A 23,349-nucleotide genomic window follows, 5' to 3' on the forward strand; every position below is an offset into this window, starting at 1 on the left:
CTACTCAGAATGGCAGATAACCACAAGAGAGCCCAAAAGTGAAAGCCACCAGAAGCAGAAGACGGAGGTTAAGTAAATAAATGGCGAACAACAGTCACTGTTACCACTAGCTAACTGTCCTAATATTTTTACAGGACAGTTAATTTTTCAGGTCTACACCTCCACTGTCCCTCCTCATTCTAATTATACCACTCCACCGGAAGCTGCACAAAATGCCAGTCATCAATGGAATCTTTAATATTGGTGGCTGATAATGATTCTGCCTCACACCGGCCAGCCGCACACACACACAGGCACACACACACACACACACACACACACAATACCTCCACCAACAGCTACAGTTGTACATTCCTCTGCCTTATGTCTGAAGTGCTCCCACTTCACTTATATTGTAAGGACCATCTTTAGCTTTTATTGTCATTGTATATACTTTGTTAGTACAGTGCTGTGTAATGTGCTGGCACTTTATTACACATATAGGATTATATTAGATACCATTATATTTTATTTATAAAGTATATGTGTATACACACAAGGAGGATTTAATTAGATGCAACAAGAGTGATATATATACATAGGTTAGGATCTATATATAGGTTAGGGACTATTATGAAGAATATATGCTTTGGCAAATAAGTCATTGAGAACAACAACAAAGTATAGGTGCAAACAATTCTGAATTGGCTCATACACACTGGCGCTTGGACAGCCTTCTGTGGTACAATGTTTTGGATTTACAGCATGATGAAAGCAATTTGAACAAAAGTTATGAATAGAAATACCTTTAGTAAATGTGAAATGGACGCTTGATACATAACAGGTGTTCTCAAAAATATGGACCCGATTTGAAATGAATGAAACTCTTACCACTTGAAAGGGTGGGGCATAGAGTTTCAAATTACCACCGCTAGATGCCTCTAACAGCGCACCAACAGCCCCTAGCCTCATTGTTTGCAAGATGGCAAACCCGCAACAAAAGGCGTTTTGCATTCTGCAGTTCAGCAAGATTAATCCGTAATTGCAGTGCAGTGTGCATTTCAAGGGCATTTTGGCACTGAGCCGACAGTGCCAAAGAGCATTCATCGTTGGTTTTGACACTTTGAGGATACAATCTGTTTAAGTAAAGGGAAGAGCATAGGGCGACCACGCATACTTCAGTGGAAAACGTGAGAAGCATTCAAGAGAGTTTTCTGCAGAGCCCATAAAGGTTCAATCTTCGTGCCAGCCGAGGACTAACGATCCCTTATTAGAATGTCTGGCACCTGCAGGTTCTGTTTTCTAAATGACACACTGCCTCAACGTTGGATAGGTCCCAAGACTTGGCGTCACACTCGTGATCCCCAAGATCCCCAGACATTACTCTCTGCAAATTTTTCTAGTGGGGATACGTCAAAAAATGTGTTTTTGTGCCACCCATAACGACTAGTCTGAAGGACCTCAAAAACAAAATCACGGCAGCAATGAATTCAGTGGATGAAGACACTGAGAGGCATTAGGGACTAATTCAACTATCATTTTGATGTTATCCATAAAGCACGTGAAGGGCACATAGAGTGTTTATAAAATGGAAAATAACATTTGCTAACTCATTAAACCGTTTGTAATTTATTGTGTAATTGTAACATGATGCTATTGTGAAATATATTGCTTTGAAATTGGGTCTATCTTTTTGAAACACTCTGTATTTTTAAAAGCAAGACTGTGTGGTCTTGGTCATGGGGATGCAGAGCAAAGTGATATACCACAGGCTGCTGGTTGAACACCAGAGGGAGTGTATACAATATTTAGATCACAAACCTAGTCCTGGGAGTCATCTTTGTTGGGGAAAGTAGTCCATCAGATGATTTGTAGGGGCTTTTCAAAGGTGAGACATAGATATTATTTCCACCAGGAATTCTTAATGGTGAATTTGCAAATCTGTAAGGACTTCGTGGGATGTGAGGAATTGGAGACAGGGTGGGAGGCTAAAACATAAAGGAAGACTTGGTAACAAACAATTATATTACATAAAGGTAACAAGAAACTGATGTTTTTGAGGATTATACTTCAATATTTCCAGGGTTTTGAGGCATTATGAGATAGTGTATTCTGGTCAGAATTGTTTAAACTGCTGCAAAAATAATCATTTAACAAAATTTAATTCCTGCTTTTTGGACTAATTCACCCAATTTACCAACAGATGTAATTACACTCAACTCATACTTGCCAACTCTCCCGGAATGTCCGGGAGACTCCCACATTTCACATGAGTCTCACGGACTCCCGGGAGAGTGTGGCAATCTCCCGGCTCTGCCCACTTTAGGTCCAAAACGCTGCGATTCACCGGGAATCGCAGCATTTGGCCCTGCCCCCGCTGTAAAATGATGCGGTTTGCGTCATTACGTCATGGGGACGGGGCCAAAATGATGCGATTTTGGGAGCACCGCCCCCTGCACGCCCACCTCCCCCGGCAGGCTCCCGGATCATACTTGCCATAAGTTGGCAAGTATGACTTAAATACAAGTTTAAGCAAAACAAATATTTCAAGCTCTCACTTGGTATGCAATTAATCTATGCAGTACATTATCTACTGAGTACGATCATGCAACACACAAAGTAAATGAAATAGTCTCATAAAAGTACATGAAGTATATATTTCGCTTTACACTTTGTTTTCTGTTCATCTTTTATCAAAATGTTGATTCTCATAGTCTAGGTTCCATAGTGCCTGCTTTTAAAAATGTACCCGTCACCCACACTCAGTGGAGGCCGCCAGTTTGTGGGCTGAGCCAATATTCATCCTATCAACTCACTATGGATACATGCCACATATACCTTAGTTCTGTCATTCTTGATGTCTATAGCATAAGCTTGCAAACAGGGACCTCCTGTCTGTCCGTTTGTACCAGTGTTTTCTTATTACAGTCAATTTTCAATTGGAAATTACTGTTCAGTGTGCTACAATAATAATAACAATACTAATAATCTGCATTCTCATGAATATTGTTTCAGTCTAAATTTCCTGCCTCCACTGTGTGTAGGTGACTGCCGGGCCCACTAGAAGCACTCTACAAGATATGAATGATCTTACCCGTGTCGATGCATATTGCAAGATATTACTTTTTAACTTCTGCATGAAGACCAGGTTATAGAATACTATAATAGAGTCGTGTTTCCCTTCTCGGATCAATACATGCTTGAAGGTCTGTTAAAACAAAACAAAAACATATTGCTAATATATACATCTTGACCTGTGTGAAATGCAGAAGGAACACAATAGTATTCAAGTTCTGTTCTTTGTGGTATTCTTTTATGCAATAGTCTTTTTCATTTTGTATATCTCCCCTTGTGTCCAAATGACCACTATGTTACAGGTTGCAATACTTTAATTGTGTCATTGTCTAATGTCCTGAGAGATCTGTGTTTTTCATTTAACAGAGGAGCAGTGGATAACTGTGGGAGAACAGAAGCTGAACTAACTGGATCCCGGCTCAATTGCTGCACCCAGCAGCGGTTACTGAAGGCAGCTGTCCGCAGGTAAGTATAAAAAGCGTGTCCCTTTCATCTCCATTATGAAATTTAAAACCGTAAATCTGGAAAATGGCACTAACAGATCTGATGCTTCTAAATGTAATTTTTTTTTAATGGGTTACTTGCATCAAGCCTTATGTAATTTGCCCATATTTTGGTATCCCACAATACGCAGGAAAAGGTGCAACATAGGGAAATGGCTGGTTTAAGAAAGGGGGTTGTCCAAGAATGGGTGAGTTAAGACGCTCTTGCAAAATATTGAAGACTAATACAGCTTCTGTTGAAATTTGTAAGTTTCAATGTTTACAGCACAACTGATTAGTGAGAATCGTTATACTGTGTATTATTTTTCATATTGTGCTTAGCATGCTCCTTGAGCCTATAGAGTCTATAGAGTGCCCCTCCCTGCACCTTGGAATTAGGGAAGTGCAGCCCATGTGTTTGTGTGTTCGGAGAAGTACATTTCATTACCACAACATTTACATTTAATGTAGAGAAAGAGAAAAGTAAAACAATTTTTAATTACATTGCATTCTGCATTTGTCACAACCTACCTCTTGGTTTGTGTTTGTAAGTTGTTTATATGCTGTTACAATGGTCTTGAATCTTAGATCAATATTCTTAGCTTTGCAAATGCCATACATAGAACACATCATGATCTAGAAAATAATGGTGAACATCAAATCACATTACATAACAATACAGTATGAGCCCAAAAACCAAATGATGCATGTTTTATTTCAAATCATGCTAAACTAAATGTAAACAAAGGGAGACCTGAATTAACATCAATAAAATGACTGGTGTAGAAGTTATTTTCAAGCTGCTCCAAATACAAATTTGAATGTGAAGTAACCTTCTCAAAGGCATCTATATGTGCATGGTGCTCCACACACCTGGATGCTTATCTGAATCCATTGTATCTGTGTCTTACACTGTTGTTAACACTTACTTCATCAATTGTACATGATATAATTATTCTAATATTGTATTATATTATAGTACACAGGAAAACAATACAGAAGTGTGTCCTTTAGTTTAAGAACAGCAATCGCACAGCTTTCATGACAACTGCTAGTGCTTAGCCATCAATGCTGTGTTTCTTTGGCAATTTTTTGTAACATTCACAATGAAGTTTTCTTGTTTTCAGAAAAAAAAAAGTCTGATGTTTAATCCCAATGTCATTTGCACAATTCACCAGTATGTTGGTGGTATCATTGAAGTATGTTTATAAAAAAAAAATTCTGGTGTATTAAGCATACTTGCCTACTCCGGGAAACCGGGAGAGGGGCGTGACTGGAGGGAGGGGCGCGACCAATCGCGTCATTTTGGCCCCGCAATTCCCATCGCGGGGGCGGGGCCAAAATGACGCGATTGGCTGTTAGTCGCCCCCTAATATGACGCGATTCACAGAGAATCGCATCAAATGACGGGAGACTGACCCGAATTTTGGGAGTCTCCCAAACTTTCCGGGAGAGTTGGCGAGTATGGTATTAAGGATCACTCACATATTGGCACCATTTTAGCACATCAACCTGAAAATTGAGCAGATAATGGGACCACTGATCCCTGGACATTATAATATGTACAAAGAAGAGGCTGCTTAAATACTGTATAAAAATGTAAGATGTTTTCACTGTCCATTGGCTGCATGAGATATTCTGGCTATAGATTTAACAGTCCATTGCTGAACTAACTATAACACAGCCTCTTTGTGGCGATTGTAGACATGTGTCTATTTTCATCTGGATACTTTACCCAAAACCATCCACTAGGGCAATTATACAAACTGGCATACACTAGTTGAGTGCCAGTGTTTCCGCTTGTAAGTTTCTACTATGTCCATGGAAGCATGGACTATGGATTACTTAAACAAACATCCCATAAAAATGGTTATGCCAAACTTGTGGTCCTGTTTACCCTCATAGTCAAAACACATTACTCCTTATATGGATTTATTTTGCATATGTTGTTGTCCCTCTAACAACCTTGACTGTAAGCATATCCAATATTAGCAACCATGCTGAAAAACAGCACCATCCATGGGCAGGAAGGTGGCTTAGTGGTTAGCTGCCTCCCAGCACTGGAGACAAGGTCTTCTAAGCTAATGTTATTGTGATTTAATCAATGTGCTGTAGTACATACAGTATAGTGAAAGCAATTAAAGTGTCCTGGAATTGTAGAGGTAAATAGAAATGTAGTGTTATCAGTCCTGGTACAAAGGTGAGAGCAAATTACTTTCTTATTGCTTGATGGAGTGGTTTCATTTGTGCCTGCCAGGGAAACTCAGAATAGCATAGTTCCCTCTCTCTTTCCTATGACAATGGCTGCATGAGTACGAGGTGTTAATATTTAATTACAGTGTAATTTCATTAGGAGACAAAATAATAAGTTCATGGGTGTAAAATTATAGATTAGTGCTGAGCTATTTGTATTACACTTTATTTAAGTGTAAATTCACTTTGGGGTTCTATATTCATTTTGAGGGATTCAAATTTACTCATTTACAAATCAATAGAAAGCTTTCTAATCATTTGGTTTATTTTGTGGGTTAAATATTGAAGTTTTATATACATTTAGGGGGCTTCACATAACGTGGCAGCGGTACAAAACATTGATGGAAGGAGAGGACGGCCCATATCTTATATACTGCCCAGAACTCATGGTAATCTTTTACTTTTGCTCATTTCTATCATGGATCACAAGACTGAAAAAATGTCAAAGTGTTCCATCAGCCTAAGATTAGGGAGCAGAATGGAGGTGGGCTTCAATGCATGTGTCCGACAAATAAATCATGTGCATGAAAAATGTACTGTGGTCCTTAGATGATATGTTATATACGAGTTATAACATTTGTCAGTATGTAAGCGTTCACAGTGTTGGGAAATCAGAGGTCATTACCTGGTCTAAATGCCTGTCCTTCATCAGTTCATATTCATGCTGCAGAGTATGTTGGAAGAGTGTCCAGATGACTTGCCCCAGTTCAGAGTGGTCAGATAACAGACTGGTACACAGACTGTTCAGTCGTAGATAGGCCAAGCAGTACACTGGATAACATAGGACACAAGTAATGTAGATTAACATAGTCAACTTGTCTTAGCGTGAGTCAATAACTTCAAATGGGGTCCTAGAATATGTTTTTGTGGTTGGCTCAATGTTAGATGTGCAATACTATTATTGAGAGCCAACTCTTTTGCGGTTCCGGATTAATGTCACACTGGTTCTGGATCTATGGCGCACATAGTTTCAGGACAATGTCCCACTGACAATTGAGATACCCAGTTACAAAAAAGGCGAAGAACCTCTATTATGTGATCTGCATTCCATGTTGCCAGCTACTCAGGAAGTTCATTTGGAATAAAAAATCAGTCATGTAGCATAAAGGCATAAAGTGCAGAACAAACTATCATACTTCCTCAGTTTGAGTAGACTTTGGCACAAAATATATATCAGGACTTCTAGCCCCTAACAACTGCACTCCCAGAAGTGAAAACATACAAAGAGCGGTTAGTCATTCATTCAAGGAAAACCCTCTGATATTTCAGAAGGTCATGAATTAATGTTATAACAATAAATGTTGATCAGTCAGTGGAGGAGTCATTATTCATATAAGATAAACGCATACATGGAAAACTATGAGATAAGCTTGTGATATCTGTACCTTTCTTGTAGAACAGTGAGAGTGAGGTAGATTTCTGCTGAGGATGGGAAGGAGGGGGGCACTGCCCATTTGTATGTGATTGGTTGTTCATGCCATGTGCAGCATTATGGTGGGTGTTTCTTGAAGGGGAGAGATAACTGAAAACAAGAGCACACATATGAGCAAATCTGCATTCATGCAATAAAACTGTCAAACGGAAAAAACACAGAATAAGTCAACATGCCTAGTCTCATCACAGGAGCCTTGTTTCCATCTGTTAGTAGAACAGTGGGACAATATTAAATAGAGCTGCTCAGTATTTGGTCTGCTTGGTCTGCTTGGCTACCAGTAAAAATGACATGCTTCTAACTTGGAAGTCATACAACCAAAATTAGAATTGACCACTCTGCAGTTTAATCCCTAATATATAAACATTATTTATAATTTAAAAAACCCTGCATTTAGAAACAAAAGAGTGCTGACAAGTAAACTTGTCATTTATGAAAACTCACGCTCAGTACAAAGCTTGACAGCAAAGTGAATGGGGTGCGTGACCAAGTGTCCAATTTTTTCCAATGTGGTCACCTTTGTGCATGGCCAAATTGACAGTGACCCTATTGATCAGTTTTTTGGTGGACTGACAGGATCGCTTCAGGTGGCAAGGTCAGCTTACATATAATAATCTGCAAGTTTTCCTTGTGAACCAGTTTTCACAAATTGCCCTGTGTTCATACCTGTTTCTTCTTCTTAAAAGCAGAACAAAGGTCTAACACACATATATATATATATATATATATATATATATATATATATATATATATATATATATATAGTTTTTGAGGACTATATGCGAGTTCAAATTAGATTCTTTAACTACCAATCATCTTAGCATGTCCTAAGAACATGTATCATAAATAAATAAACACTTCCTGGTAATGAAACGAGAACTTTGACGTGCTGTAACGAATATAATACAAAGATACTTAAAATATGATCTTGCCCTCAATATGAACTACATGACTGACTGCACAGAATATAAAGAAGGTTATAAGGATCATGGAGTTTTAAGGGAAATAAATCATTGGTTACATAGTCATGTTCATTCAGTGCTTACAGATCTGCAGCAGTAGGGTTGTGCTGTGACGGCTGCTGCAATGTGCTTGCTACTTCTGGTTGATCAACGGATTCTTCACGATCCCTAGTTTGTTTGATCAGATCAAACAGTGGAGAGTCCTAGGATAAATAAAAAAAAATCTGTATTAATGTCCTATATTAGTACATGACAGTGTAAAATAATAAAATACAAAATATAATATTTCCCTCTAAATGGTGGTCCATGGCTTGCTCTGATGCTCCAAAACATTTCTATGGTCCTCACCTCACAGAGAACATGCCCATGCACGTTACTCTCCTGCTTCAGTGGAAACTGTCCCAGGCTGTATAGTATGAGGCTGGTTGTCACTACATCCCCACACTATCGCTGAGGCTGGCTGAAGAATTTCATGGGTAAGGGGGAGAAACATATGTTGCTTGCTTTTACTTAATGCACAGAGATTTCCAATTCATTTAAATAGTACAATCATTTCAAAGGGGTTTCTACGTATAGTTCTCACTTTGAAAATATGGACTATAGAAATAAATGGTAAAAACTTTGTGACAATTGCATTCTGGAAGCATTTCCAAATGCATGTTACCGTATGCAGCACATTTCAACAGCAGGTGTGAACCGCATATTAAACTCATGCGCAAATATATACAGAACTATTATCTCATGGTTTGCACTTCCATGCAGTCTAAGGGGCTGATTTTTTTTTTTAAATTGCACAGTCTATTTTTAATATATCTTGACAGAGCTTGTGATATTTAACACTGTATTTACATTCACTGATAGCTGAATGAATTAGATTGTTCTACCTAATCGGCTATTTCAGGCTGGGCAGTGTCCTTTAATGGATTATTGGACATGAAGTCTACTGGGTGTAGGAATATCTCCCTGCTCATAATTGTATCTCTATATCTTCAGTACTAGTAAGCTCCTGAACTTTGCACACATGTATCTGTGAATAAACTTTTACAAGTTTGCATAATAATTAGATTAACACTTTCACATGCTCTATAAATATACGTCAAAATTACATTTTGTCCATGGTTTTGTGGAACTCCTGGCTTTAACTTTCCAGGCAGCAAGCACTGGTTTCATAAATATGCCTCATCCTGCACACAGTCTGAGCACTCCATGTAAAGAAACACTGTCCTGAACGTAGTGAGCTATGCAGTGGCACATGCAGGGGGGGTTTCTGGGTCTCCAGAAACCCCTCCCCATCGCTAAAAAAAGTGCCCTACATAGCGGCACTGTACTATACAGCAGTCGCGGAGCTGTCACAGAAGCGTCCGCCGCGGACGCTTCTTTGACAGCGCCGCGGCTGCTGTTTAGTACAGTGCTGCCGAAACGGAGTTCTTCTTTTCCCGGAGGTGGAGGGGAAACCCCCCTGAAAAATCCTCTGTGCGCCCCTGCTATGGAATATGGTAAGAAGTGTAGCCTACTGACATTTAATCTCAACATAATAACATTAGGTCATAGAAGACAAGCAGACTTAGGAAAACACCTTACGCTACTTTATACATGATCACTGTATGGCAAAGTGTACAGTTTATGCAGAGCATTTAACATTCTTAATTATTTACCATTTCATACTTTTTGTTGCATTAATGATAACTTAATATACATACATCTGCAGATCGAAGCATTATCGTGTAATTATGGTTATAAATGGCCGGTTATTCACCAATGTTACAGTCTATTAAACATCTGGCACTAATAGGATGTGACGTGATACAGGGCCTTTCAGTCCTGATATGACTAAATAGAGCTTGATTTTAAGGAGTATAAGCACTAGATAATCTTGATCAGTTACGATAAACATAAATCGGTTTATAAAATTAGCACAATGTACAACTGAAAAAAATCCACAGACTCATTTGTGGTTTGAGCATAAAGTACATAAGAGAATTGAAAAAAGCCACTTTTAGATACATCTGTATGAAACTAAAGGTCAGATTATCTATTTCAAATTTAAGACAGAAACTCAGAGAGGAGTTCTACAAAGTAAGTGTAATGCTAAACATGGCATTAGGCCTGGCCTGACGTGTAGCAATTTTATGGTATTGCTTTGTGTCCTTCCATGTATAATTTATATAAAGGGATTATTTCATGCTGCTGTCTATTTATATAAAGATAAAACAGTTAAACTAACAAACCAAGCTCTTAAAAACACAAAAATATACTACATAATATGTATTTACATTGACCCAAAGAGTTATTTTATACAGTTATGCAATGCATGTCAGAGATTGGATTCATCATATCCGTCAAGTAAAATTGGAGAGCAAAACTATAGATAATAATGGAGGGAGAATATAATAAGTTCTCTCTTAGGCTGGATACACACTACAGGTTTTTCAGCCGACTATTTGATCAATTGAGCAATAAACAACCGCTCTGGCCAATATTACATTAGTGTGTATACTTAAAACGATGACCGATAGTCGTTCCAAAGTACCGATCGTCGTTTGATTTGATTGTTCAGTAGAACTATAAACCTCGTTCAGCTATGGAAGAACATCCTTCCATTCCTGCAGTGTGTATGGATTCACTATCAGGATCTCCATAGAGTTTAAAGAGTCATGATCTTTTCAGCCAACGGTTATGACAGATGCAGAGCACATATCTGAGGTAAATGTTTTAAAACATGTATAGTGTGTACACATGAATCTGCCTTTTTTCCCCAGTCGTTCATAAAACCGTTCTAGAGAACACATTGGTCGAAAAATTCTGTTGTGTGTACCCAGCCTTAAAAGGCAAAAGATCAACAACTTCTGGGACTCAGACTATGTACATTCTGTCCTATTTAACAATTATATAACAATTATATACTGCCGATATCTCATGTTATACATACCTCACTACTGTTGGGGAGATGGGACAAAACACATGAGAAGAAGACATGGTCACATTACATGGGGTGCGCCACATCCAAAAGTGCTGGGCTGCCACCAGCCCCCTCCCCTTAAAACAAGCCTTCAATGCTGCAGGCACCTGCTGCTGATATGCAGACAGTGGAGGAGCACCCGTCAGTGGGACACACCTCCTAATTGGGTCAAATCGGGACAGTTGAGAGGTATGACTATATAATGTGCTAGGATGTCATATGCTGTCTGATGTCCTTTGTCATATGGGAATCTTTCACAAATGCAAGAAACTAATAATCTGGATACATGTAATCTATATTATTTGACAAAATATTTGTTAGGGTTTAATTGCACTGTGTCATGTACATCAATCACATTGGGAAAAATGCAGGAAAAAGGTGCTGTAAACTACAGCAATCAAACCAAACCAGTTAGTTTTCTACTTCAGTTTAGAAAGTGAAAGAAAACACCTGATTGGTCTGTACATTTTAAAACTTTCACAGATAACCGCTTGAATCACGATTGTGGATGGGGAATCTAGGTCAATGAGTCATTCCACTAAAATAGGTGGTATATTTGGCTTAGATTTCCAAAATGTAAAAAAAAAAAGTTATACAAACACAGACAAAAGACACCATAAAAAGCACAACACTAAAAGTAAGCATAAATTTTATATATGCCTAGTTTAAAGTGATTAACACTACATACATATATTTAAACGCTCAAATGAAAAAAAAAAAATTGTGACCATGGGGACGCAAAGCTTGAGTAGCCTGGAGGAAACTAACCTCCATTTGTTAAATGCATACAGCATGCTCTGGAACCCACCCAAATGGAAACTCAGACACAACAAAGAGATCATAGAAGTTAATCTGGAGCAATGTTGAGTTTGGTCATATGCTAAAGATGCCCTCCAGTACTTTGTATACAGGAAAGCTTCACAGTTTACAGCTGGTGAACAGTTAACTATTTGATTTGTAAGCAAAACCATCAGATTACTGAAATTCACCATCCAATATAAAGTGAAGAATTACATATAATTAAATCAATTTAACTTTAATGTACAGTACTTTTAATATTGAAATTACAAATAAGTAATATAATTAAGAGTCATTGGTCACAGAAAGTAAAGACCGTAGTGTATGCACACTAGAATGAATACTACACAGACATGCATACTTCACTCACTGGGTAAGAGTGTGTCAAATGCACAGGCAACATTACGAACCTTACACATTGCCAACTCGTACCAATGAATCTGAATACCACATTAAGGTTGAACTTCAGAATATGAAGTTATAGAGGAAACAGTATATCACACAAAAAAACTACTACTTTAGGCATGTTTAACTGTGTCTATTGTATTGGATATTTCTTCTCATTTGATTTTGAAGTGGGCAAGAGAACCAACCTGTAGTCAATAAGTGCACCAGACAAAATTTTAAATATCAAACTGCCATAGACCCACTAACAAAACATGTTTAAAACACACCCTCTATACCAGTGGTGGGCAGCAGGCAGCCCTATGTTAATTTATTACTCAGATTAAAGTTTTTGTGCGGCCCTTGAAGTGTATCAGGTTGCTCATCACCTCTGTATGCTAAACATACCGTATTTCCCCATGTATAAGACGCACCTTTTTCCCAATTTTGGGTCTAAAACCTGGGTGCGTCTTATACAGGGGTAGCGGGGATGCAGGGGGGGGGGGGAGCAGCGTTACAGTGGCAGCGGAGGGGATCGAGGGGGAGCGGGGAAGCGTTACAGTGGCAGTGGGGGGATCCAGGAGGAGGGGTGCAGGCACAACGGCAGCGGGAATCCAGGAGGAGAGGGCCAGCGGTATGCACGCATCCAGGAGGAGGGGGACAGAGGCACAGTAGCAGCGGGGATTCAGGAGGAGGGGGACAGGCGCAGTGGCAGCGGGGATCCAGAAGGAGGGGTCCAGCGGTATGCACGCATCCAGGAGGGGGACAGAGGTACAAAGGGGACAGAGCAGCTGCCCGGCTGCTCTGATCACAATCAGAGCAGCCGGCCATTACACGCTCCCTGCCTTTTTTTGACAGCTACCGTAATTTTTTTTTTTTCAAATTTCGGGGCCAAAATTAAGGTGCATCTTATACATGGGAGCGCTTTATACATGGGGAAATACGGTAAGTCCCTAAATCCAACTTCTACATACATGAACTTCAAAGAAAAGATGCCTACCAGTATTCTTGTGTACACTGCAAGCACCACACAGGAGACAGACAGCATAGCATTACGTTTTACTCTCCTCAACTGGTGTAACACCATGGCACTCAGTTTACAGCACAAAACTCCAGATTTGGCTTCACTTGAAAATCAAAGTACATAAAATAGTAAATCTAAGAAAATATTAAAAACACAGGTACCCCACAGCACTCACAATGTTTTATTTCAACACAATATTTCCTAGCTACTAATAATAATACGCAGATACTATCAATATCATCCACATTTCTAATATTACGTATTACACAACCAGCGTAGTTAAAATGAACAGTTAAGTCAAGTTACCTACTGGCATTGCATTTACGGCAAAAAAACGCTATGTGTTTGCCATGCGGTTGATATGCTCTGGACGTGAATTCATGCTTTTGCAAAGATTTTCCCATTCATTTCAATAGCTCATTCATTGTAATAGGCTTGCAGCAACTCCATTAAAATAAATGGGCTAGCAAACTGACTGGGAGAAGTTATGCCAATTTCAAATAAATAAAAATCAGGCGTTGGGCCCCAAACTTATCATTCCAACCAGCCCCAGCAGTATAAAAAGAGTGTCAGCTGCTCAGCCAAACAGTTCCCACACTAACCACAATATGATTGGCTTGCGGTGTTGGGGAATCCTGCGGACTCCGTGCTTTGTTCACACATAGAAATTAACTGAATCGCTACTGATGTGGTGGGGAAAAAAACCCAAACAAATCACCAGTGCTGTGAAGGTCCATTCAGGTCAATGGCTCATTCATTTTGATGCTCCATTTATTTCAATGGATTTATATATAGCACACACCATTTAAATGGACACGGAAAGAATGGTCCATTCACATGCATGGGATCAAGCTGCTTAAACCCCTAGTGGGTATGTAAACAATGCACTACCATAGAGATCAGGGGCGGATCTAGAAAATTGATATACCCCGGGCGATTTAGGCCCCGCCCCCTTTTTCACATCAAAGGCTGCCGGCGGCTGCACAGTATGTGCAGGTCCGCTCGGCAGTGACAGTGTGCTGCCTGGCTGCTATGATCCGTCACTGATAGATCCGTCACTGATAGAGATCAATGGACTTTTTCAAATCTGGTGACATTCTTGAACACACTCAAATGATGGAATAAGCAGAGTAAAAATAAGGAGGTGCAATGGAAATGTAAGTATGAACACAAATGGGTATGGGGAATACAATGGGTGTTATTTTTACATGCACTGGCATGCATAGCACTTGCATTATAAATGCACAGACACAGAGCTTAAACATCAGTGGGTAACCAGCCTTAGTCAGACATGCCATCCAAGGTTTTATTAAACATATTGCGTGCGAGTAGAAGGAACAAACACTTGCAAAACTTTAAATTTTTTAGTTTCATTCAAACTAAACTTCTCTTTTTGATAAAAAGGGAAAACATGTTTTAGAAAATTTGAATAAAAACAATCGGCACAATACAAGTTACAAAGAATATAAACATTTTATTATATTTGTAACATGGCATTCTCAATGTATTGGAGTGAAATGACTATGTAGGTAAGGTTACACAAAAAATGATTTCCTTTCTCAGTTTAAGGACATCTTCATCTGCAGTGGAGCTTCTGTTATTTATATATGCCCTGGAGGCTTAGCAAATAGGCTTCTCCTTGCGTCACCTAAAGCTGGGAGTTGGTTTGTGACTCAGTGCTGAAGGACTAAGTCCATCCATAATGTTATAGGTCCTTAGCAAGACTGTATGGAAGCAGAGCCCTCGCTGGGACCGCAGCCAGGCCGTATGGAAGCAGAGCCCTCGCTGGGACCGCAGCCAGGCCGTATGGAAGCAGAGCCCTCGCTGGGACCGCAGCCAGGCCGTATGCAAGCAGAGCTCTCGCTGTGACCGCAGCCACGCCGTATGCAAGCAGAGCCCTCGCTGGGACTGCAGCCAGGCCGTATGGAAGCAGAGCCCTCGCTGGGACTGCAGCCAGGCCGTATGGAAGCAGAGCCCTCGCTGCGACTGCAGCCAGGCCGTATGGAAGCAGAGCCCTCGCTGGGACTGCAGCCAGGCCGTATGGAAGCAGAGCCCTCGCTGCGACTGCAGCCAGGCCGTATGCAAGCAGAGCCCTCGCTGGGACTGCAGCCAAGCCGTATGCAAGCAGAGCCCTCGCTGGGACTGCAGCAAGGCCGTATGGAAGCAGAGCCCATTTCTGGATAAACCTTCCTCCGTGATCATATTTGCTCAACATGGGGGGTATAATTCATTAACAAAAACACCACTACACAAGGTCTGCAGCCCACAGATTTTTATTCTGCACACAGGCTTCTGGTGAGCTCAGCATTCTTTCTACAATTACATGGAGTCTGGCATTATCAAGAGAACATGTATAAAGCAAACTGTAAACTATAATATAGAGGAATATTATAATGCATGTAAAAACCCAAGTTATGTTCACAATTGTCCGAGTTTACCCTCCATGTAGTCAGTTGACAAAACAAACAGAAAAAAACCATGTAAAAATAAAATTTGATTTCACAGTACATACAATAAAAGTACTCCCATTGCTGGGTAGTACAGTAACTAATTCAAATAGTATTACAGTTTTCTTGAGCTATGTAAACATCTGTGCTGTTACCTATAGGGCATGTTCATGTTTCAGCAAGTCCAAGAACACATATGGCAAAACCTTCCACGGAATTTAAGGCAAGGGTAGGCAGTGTGAAACTGGTCTGACTATCTCATAGTTGCCAACTGTCCCTAATATGCAAGAACAGTGCCATGTTTTTAAGATTGACTCTATTTTTCATATTGACCACGTGTGTAAAAAGGTAAATCTTTGTTTACATGTTAGACAAAAGTCTTACCATCTATTTAGGCCTTAGTTAAAGCTTATTGTAGAGTACTGACAGTTTTAAAGGTGCATTATACTCAAGTTCTGCAAATATGACATGATGTGAATTGCAGTCCTGAAAGGTCCAGTTAAACAGTATTGTGCTTTAGATGCACTAATGCAGCAGCAAAGTGTACCTAGAAAATATTTTAAAATGTTTTCAGCTCCGATATCTAAAATAGCACATGGCATATACAGTAGTTGCAAAGCTAAAACAAAATACAAATACCTGCCGTAGGGATCTTGTGGCTGGGTCCCAGGAAGACTGGTAGCCGAACATCTTTAAATTCCCTCCGGCAGAGGGGAGGAGGGGTTAACACCCGGCGCAAGAGCGGTTAAAGTACCGACTTTTAGGTGCCATATGTATTAACTAATGTTTTACAATGTCTTTAATTAAATAAATTGAATCCTTCCGTATCTCCATGAATGTAATAAAGTAAGACAAACCATAAAAACTTTAATGATATAAATGGCAAAAGGATTAAAAAAGACAATATAACAGCCCTATGAAGTGAGATGGGTGGATTGATTAATGATTATAAGAAAAAACAGAGCTAGTAAAACACCTTATTTTCTTCAGTATTTACGAGAGGGGAAAATGGTAGGAATAATACATAAAAATGGAAATACAACCATTCCATTTATTAATACTTGACTGACAGAGGAAAAAATAAAATGAAGATAAATAAAGCTCCAGATGGCATACACCCAAGGGTTTTTATCTAACTAAACTCAGAAATAGCTAGACCGCTATTCTTAAATTTCATAGATTCAATTTCATCTGGCTCAGTACCAAGGGATTGGCGAATAGCAGATATGGTGCCATTGTTTAAAAAGGAAATTAGATCACAACCAGGGAATAGGGACCTGTAAGCCTGACATCAACAGTAGGGAAACTACTGGAAGCTATATTAAGAGATGGTATTCAGGATTACTTGGTGCGCAATAAGATTATTAGTGGGAATCCGCATGGATTTGTGAGGAATAGGCATGTCAAACTAATCTAATTAGTTTTTACAAGGAAGTTAGTGGGAACTTAGACCAAGGTAGTACAGTAGATGTGGTCTACTTAAATTTTACAAAGGCCTTTGATACAGTGCCACTCAAGAGGTTGGTTTACAAAATAAGGAAACTGGGTCTAGGAAACTATATTTGTACATGGGTTGAAAACTGGTTGGAGAATAGGGAACAGAGTTGTGATAAATGTAACATTTTCTAATCGGTCAAAAGTTATAAGTTGTGTACCTCAAAGTTCCATGCTGGGGTCACTCCTTTTTAATTTACTTATTAATGACCTTGGTGATGGTTTAGACAGAAAAGTTTCCATTTTTGTAGAAGACACCAAACGCTGTAAGATCAGATCAAGATGTAGTTTCTCGGTAGAAGGACTTAAACTTCATCTTCTATTTGGCTGCCCAATCCTCCAGTTTATTTAACATAGATAAATGTAAGGTTATGCACTTGGGGATTAAAAACAAGCACTCAATCTATAAATTAAATTGAACAAATTTAGGGGAATCTAAAATGGAAAAGGATTTGGGAGTGCTCGTAGGCAGTAGACTTAGTAATAGTGCTCAATGTTAAGCAGCAGCTGCAAGAGCCAATAAAGTATTGGCATGCATAAAAAGGGGCATAGATGCAAGGAAAGATAGTGTCATTTTGCCACTATATAAATCATTGGTAAGACCTCATCTTGAATATGAAGTACAGTTCTGGGCACCATTCCACAAAAAAGAAATTTTGGAACTAAAAAGGGTTTCAGAGAAGGGCAACAAAATTGATAAAGGATATGGAGTCATTAAGTTATGAAAAAAGGTAAGCCAGTTTAGGCATGTTTACTGTAGAAAAAAAGTGGTTAGGTGGGGACATGATTACTATGTACAAATACATTAAGGGTCAATATAGAGTACTTTCATGGGAACTTTTTACACCATGAACTGTACACAGGACATACAGTCACCCCCTAAGGTTAGAAGAAGGAAGTTTTACAACCAGCAAAGGAAGGGTTCTTTACAGTAAGGGCAGTCAAGATATGGAATTCACTACCAGGGAAGATTGTGATGGCAGATTCAATTGATATGTTTAAGAAAGGGTTAGACAAATTTTTAGCTGAAAATGGTATCCAGGATTACAACCATTAATTAAAATGAAGGATAGTAGTGAATCCAGAAGATGCAGCGCCTCCTGAAGGTCCCAGCAGACTGAAGCCACATTCTGGAGCTCAGAGAAATCTAGGAGCAGTAGGCCAGGTGCTGCTGCCAGATCCCTCTGGTACTATTTTCAGCCAGGGGGAAAGCCAGACCCCATTGCAGAGTCTCTGGAAATATTTTAGGCTGGAGATTTAAGATAAATCTCATGCAATAGACTTTCTGTCAACAGGGAGGAGTGGAGGGTGAGCCCCCTTTTCCTTGGCATCTTGTGGTTAGGGTGGAAGTACATTCCCTACCTGTCACTAGAAGCAATGTAAAAAGGTGATTCACATGCAAGCTGCATGAATGAGCCCGGATTGATTAAAAGGGACAGGAGGCTGGATTACCCCCTGCTAGGTTACGTGTCCAACACTGTATAAAACTAACCCTGTTTGACCATGTATTGTATTATTACACCTGCAACTTCTGGATGATCGCTAGTAACTCGCTAATAACACCACCATTTCCTCTGTCACCCAACTCCGCTGCCTGGGTGTCACCCTCGACTCCTCTCTCTCTTTTGCCCCCCATGTCCAATCCCTTGCTCAAGCCTGTTACTTCCAACTGCGCAACATCGCCCGCATCCGACCCTTCCTCTCACAAGACGCCACCAAAATCATCATCCACGCACTCATCATCTTCCGCCTCGACTACTGGCCTCCCCCTCTCTCATCTCGCCCCCCTCCACTCTGTACTCAATGCGGCTGCTAGACTCATCTTTCTCTCACGCCGCTCCTCCTCTGCCTCCCCTCTCTGCCATGCCTTACACTGGCTCCCCATCCCCTACAGAATCCTCTTCAAACTCCTCATCACCACTTACAAGGCTCTCTACCAGTCTACTGCTCCCTATATCTCTAACCTTCTCACCATTCACACTCCTGTCCGATCCCTGCGCCCTGCTAATGACCGTCGCCTCTCCTCCACTCTAGTTACCACTTCCCACTCCAGAATCCAAGACTTTGCCCGAGCTGCCCCCCTGCACTGGAATGACCTCCCTGGTTCCATCCGTCTCGCTCCCAATCTGTGCTCCTTCAAACGAGCACTTAAAACTCACCTGTTCCTCAAAGCTTATCAACCTTCCACTTAACCCCTCATCTACTCTGCTTGCCATTCCCTCTCTCCCCTGGCCCCTTTTTCTCTCCCCTGGCATCACCAGCTCCCTCTCGTGCTTGATTTGTCCACCCTCCTTTAGGATGTAAGCTCGTATGAGCAGGGCCCGTCTTCCCTCGTGTCTCCATACCTGTTCTTCTGCTCTGTCCTTACTCCATATGTCTGTCCCGGAGTTACTGAAGCATTGGTACTTTGTGTTTATCGTTCTGTTTAACCCTGTATGGTCTACTGTTTGTACTATGTAGGGCGCTGCGGAAACCTTGTGGCGCCCAACAAATAAATGATAATAATAATGATAATAATAACAACTCAAACTAGCGTGTAACTGTGCTTGCGAGGACTTCTTGAGCTAACACTACTGCTTAAGGATCCTGCTTTTGACACCTACTTATCTGCTGTAATCGCCGTGACCTACAGATTAGACCAATCTAATCCGTTACCCGGCATTTCTGAGGATGGGATCCAGCATCTAATAACACTCTGTCCATTACTCTGCAGCTCTGGTCAGTGTGATAGACAAGGAGGAACCATCCACAGCAACCATGATCTAAAGGAGGCCAGGTGCCCTGCAATGGGGTACACTAGCAGCGAGTAGAAGGAAGCAGTTCTAGATGCCGCTGAATGAGCCTAGTGGTGGCAGCAGAGCCCATCCTACTGCATTTAGAGGGATGGGATAAAGAAAGGAGACAGTGGCAAAGCAAGCCCAGCTGGTGCCCAGCCACACAACAGGGTGGCACAGGAGGTCCATCCTGTCACAGATGTATTTAGAGTTGTTGTCACTCAGGCAGTGTAGGTATATAGTTACAGTATAAGTTACTATGCCCTAACATATAAATTGTGCTCTCTGTGTGCTATTCTTCTTTAGTCTACACTCATCATGTTATTGGAAAAGATCAATGTCTGCTAAAGACCAGGTAAGGACAAATAAAAATTAGAAAGCAAAAGTACAATCACAAAACAATTTTTATGTTACCCTAGCCATGTACCTATTGCACCTATATGGAAAATACAGCCCTGGCCTGCTCTTCGAAAACCAGGGTTAATGGGGCTCGTAAAGACCTGATGTTTACATGCATGTAAACATGAAGAGGACAGGACATCTATTTCTTTGATCATAAAAATATAAAGAAAAATATACTATACTTATGGTAGAAATGATTAAATGTTCTTTTAAATGTTAATACAGATGAATAGGTAGAAGTATTTGAAACATCATTGTACAAAGTCTTACTACATCACCACTAAACAATATGCCACATTTCAACAAGGATTTCTATATATAAGGCAAAATTAAATAAAGTGCTCCGGACAGATAACCCCAAGCTTATCTGTACTGTATATGAATAAAAACCCCTTGTTCCATAGGTCAGCAGGAAATGATCCAGAAGTATCTACTTTTCCTCTGCTGTTTTCAAGCAAGCTGCTTTATGTCAAATCTCAACTCAATGTCAGCAGGAAATTCTTCCTGTACAGAAATGGTTTTCTCACCAACAGAATAAATCAGACATACAGAAGTGAATACAGCAAATTATTATGTTTCGGAAGTGAATTCATTTCCAGCACAAGCTCTGAAGCCATTCTGTGACATCGTTTGGGATGGTGATTTGGCTTGTCTACAATTTTAATAGAAAAGCGGACAAAATAAGGTGGACACCAGTGTAGACACGTGTTGGTGCACACACACTTCTAGGAAATAAAGTAATTGCCCCACATAGTTTATATAACAGAGAAGACAGGCAGACATTCGTTTACTTGGGAGAAAAACACTCAAATGGAAAAAGTATAGAAGGGCATCACGAAATGACAGCGCAGAATAGCACAGCTAACGTGTGCAAAGTGGCATTACCGTATTCACTGTCTTTACTATAGTTGTTTAAGCCTGCAATTGATAAATAAATGTATATTTAGAAGACAAAATATGGGTGCTTAAGTGTGACAAAATCTGCTTTCCATTTATATGTTCAATTTACTATTTGTATATGTAATAAACATATTTGCCCTTTGCTGGCCACTACACTTTGTTAGTGCCTATCCTACACTGTGTGCACCTAACTAGACAGGAAACCTTGTGATACACAAGATATGTTGTGATCACACACTGCAGCCAGAATAACAGGGGGAAAAGACAGTTTACATATAAGACTAAATATGCCCAGAATACTCTATTATTCATTTGTCTGAGAAAAATGTTAAGTCATGGAATATGGCCTCTTTTACATGGTAAGGCAGTGTACGAAAAAATGTTCTATTAGTGTATTTACAAACAAACAATCAAAGCAGTACAGAACAATTAGAAAAGGGCTTCAAATGAACATTACAATGCTAATTGGACCTACTGAACATGCCTGTTAAGATACTGGGGTTTCTGTGCCAATTCTACCCACTTCTCCTGGCTGGCCACCCACTGGTGCCTCATTATGCCAGGGAAGTCTACCCAGTACCTTCTAGGGTTCTCAGTCACATAGGCAAATGCAATTAGAAAGTAAAGCAATACATTTATTGTAACAAAAATAATACTAGATTATTATATACACACAGTAAATAAATGCCAGGCAGGTTTACCACATCATCTGTCCCTTACCCCCACTAGCTTAAGGAGCTACAGCCACCCGGATGTCCTGACTTAAAGACCCATGGAGTTCTTCTCTTAGCTGCAGCTGTAGTCCATTGGTAGAGAATGAAAACTCAAAACTTTGGGAGATATGATTACTATGTACAAATACATTAGGGGTCAATACAGAGAGCTTTCATGGGAACTTTTTACCCCAAGGACCATACACAGGACTCGTGGTCATCCCCTAAGGTTAGAGGAGAGGAAATTTCACAACCAGCAAAGGAAGGGGTTCTTTACAGTAAGGGCAGTCAAGATATGGAATTCATTGCCAGGGAAGGTTGTGATGGCAGATTCAATAGATATGTTTAAGAAAGGGTTAGACAAATTTTTAGCGGAAAGGTGTATCCAGGGATACGACCGTTAATTTAAAATAAAGGATAGTAGTGGATATAGGGTAAAAATTGGATTGCAATATTGAGTCTGGGGGGATTTTCAAAATTGAAACAGATGGGCGGTTGCCTACTCTGGAATAATTTCAAATATAAGTGCAGGATCGCAGGAGATCCAAAATAGGTTGAACTTGATGGACTGGTGTCTTTTTTCAACCTCATCAACTATGTTACTATGTTACTATGTTACTATGTTACTAAAACCAGTCAGACTGCACCTTCCATGAATCAATCATCAGAATGAATATCCCCCCCCCTCTCCCCAGAGTTGCTCCTTATATTTAGGTTCTAATTTCCACAGTGTTTTCCCCTCCCTGGGCAAATCCCTGGGTCTATCCTTTTTAACCATTGGTGGGTGCTGTATCAGGGGGGTTAGAGGGAGAGGGGAGATGAGCTGTACTTCCACAGAAGGTCCCCTGCTGGGCTCTAGACAAAATGTCTGAACTAGTCATGTTGAGAACAATGGATACTAATTGGCCTTCCCCCTCACCTGTATCCTGCAATCTGATCCTTACCCATAACCCACCTGGCTTCACTTTAAGGACAATGACTAACAGTTTTCATGCAATATCAACAAGATACAATAAACAATATACATATTTACAATGTCCCCTTATCCACATGTAATTACACACTGCAGTAGTATTCTGTTAAGCTGGGGAACAAAAACAAGGGCTATAAAAAGTACATGCTATAAATCCACATTTTGTGAGAAATGAGGGACAGGCTTGTTACGGTGTTCTCAAATTCGTTTCAACCCAATGCCTATTTTGTAACTTACACAAACTATACCTTCATTATTAGTTATATGTGATGTATAATTGGGAAACTTGCAGCACTGC

At 40.1% G+C, this 23,349-nt stretch overlaps 1 protein-coding gene across 1 annotated transcript in view; it reads right to left on the minus strand.

Annotated features, from left to right (window-relative positions):
- The window catches only part of RB1 (RB transcriptional corepressor 1), a 195,775-nt gene that overhangs the window by 15,943 nt on the left and 156,483 nt on the right, over nucleotides 1-23,349 (minus strand). The window contains exons 18-23 of the mRNA XM_075199696.1: nucleotides 8,268-8,386; nucleotides 7,175-7,311; nucleotides 6,415-6,560; nucleotides 4,068-4,172; nucleotides 3,074-3,187; nucleotides 1,801-1,967 (exon numbers count right to left, since the gene is read on the minus strand). Of these exons, the coding sequence (XP_075055797.1) occupies nucleotides 1,801-1,967; nucleotides 3,074-3,187; nucleotides 4,068-4,172; nucleotides 6,415-6,560; nucleotides 7,175-7,311; nucleotides 8,268-8,386 (788 nt within the window). The remainder of the gene's footprint in view (nucleotides 1-1,800; nucleotides 1,968-3,073; nucleotides 3,188-4,067; nucleotides 4,173-6,414; nucleotides 6,561-7,174; nucleotides 7,312-8,267; nucleotides 8,387-23,349) is intronic.

This window comes from Mixophyes fleayi, chromosome 2, assembly GCF_038048845.1.
Source record: "Mixophyes fleayi isolate aMixFle1 chromosome 2, aMixFle1.hap1, whole genome shotgun sequence".
Taxonomy (NCBI): Eukaryota; Metazoa; Chordata; class Amphibia; order Anura; family Limnodynastidae; genus Mixophyes; species Mixophyes fleayi.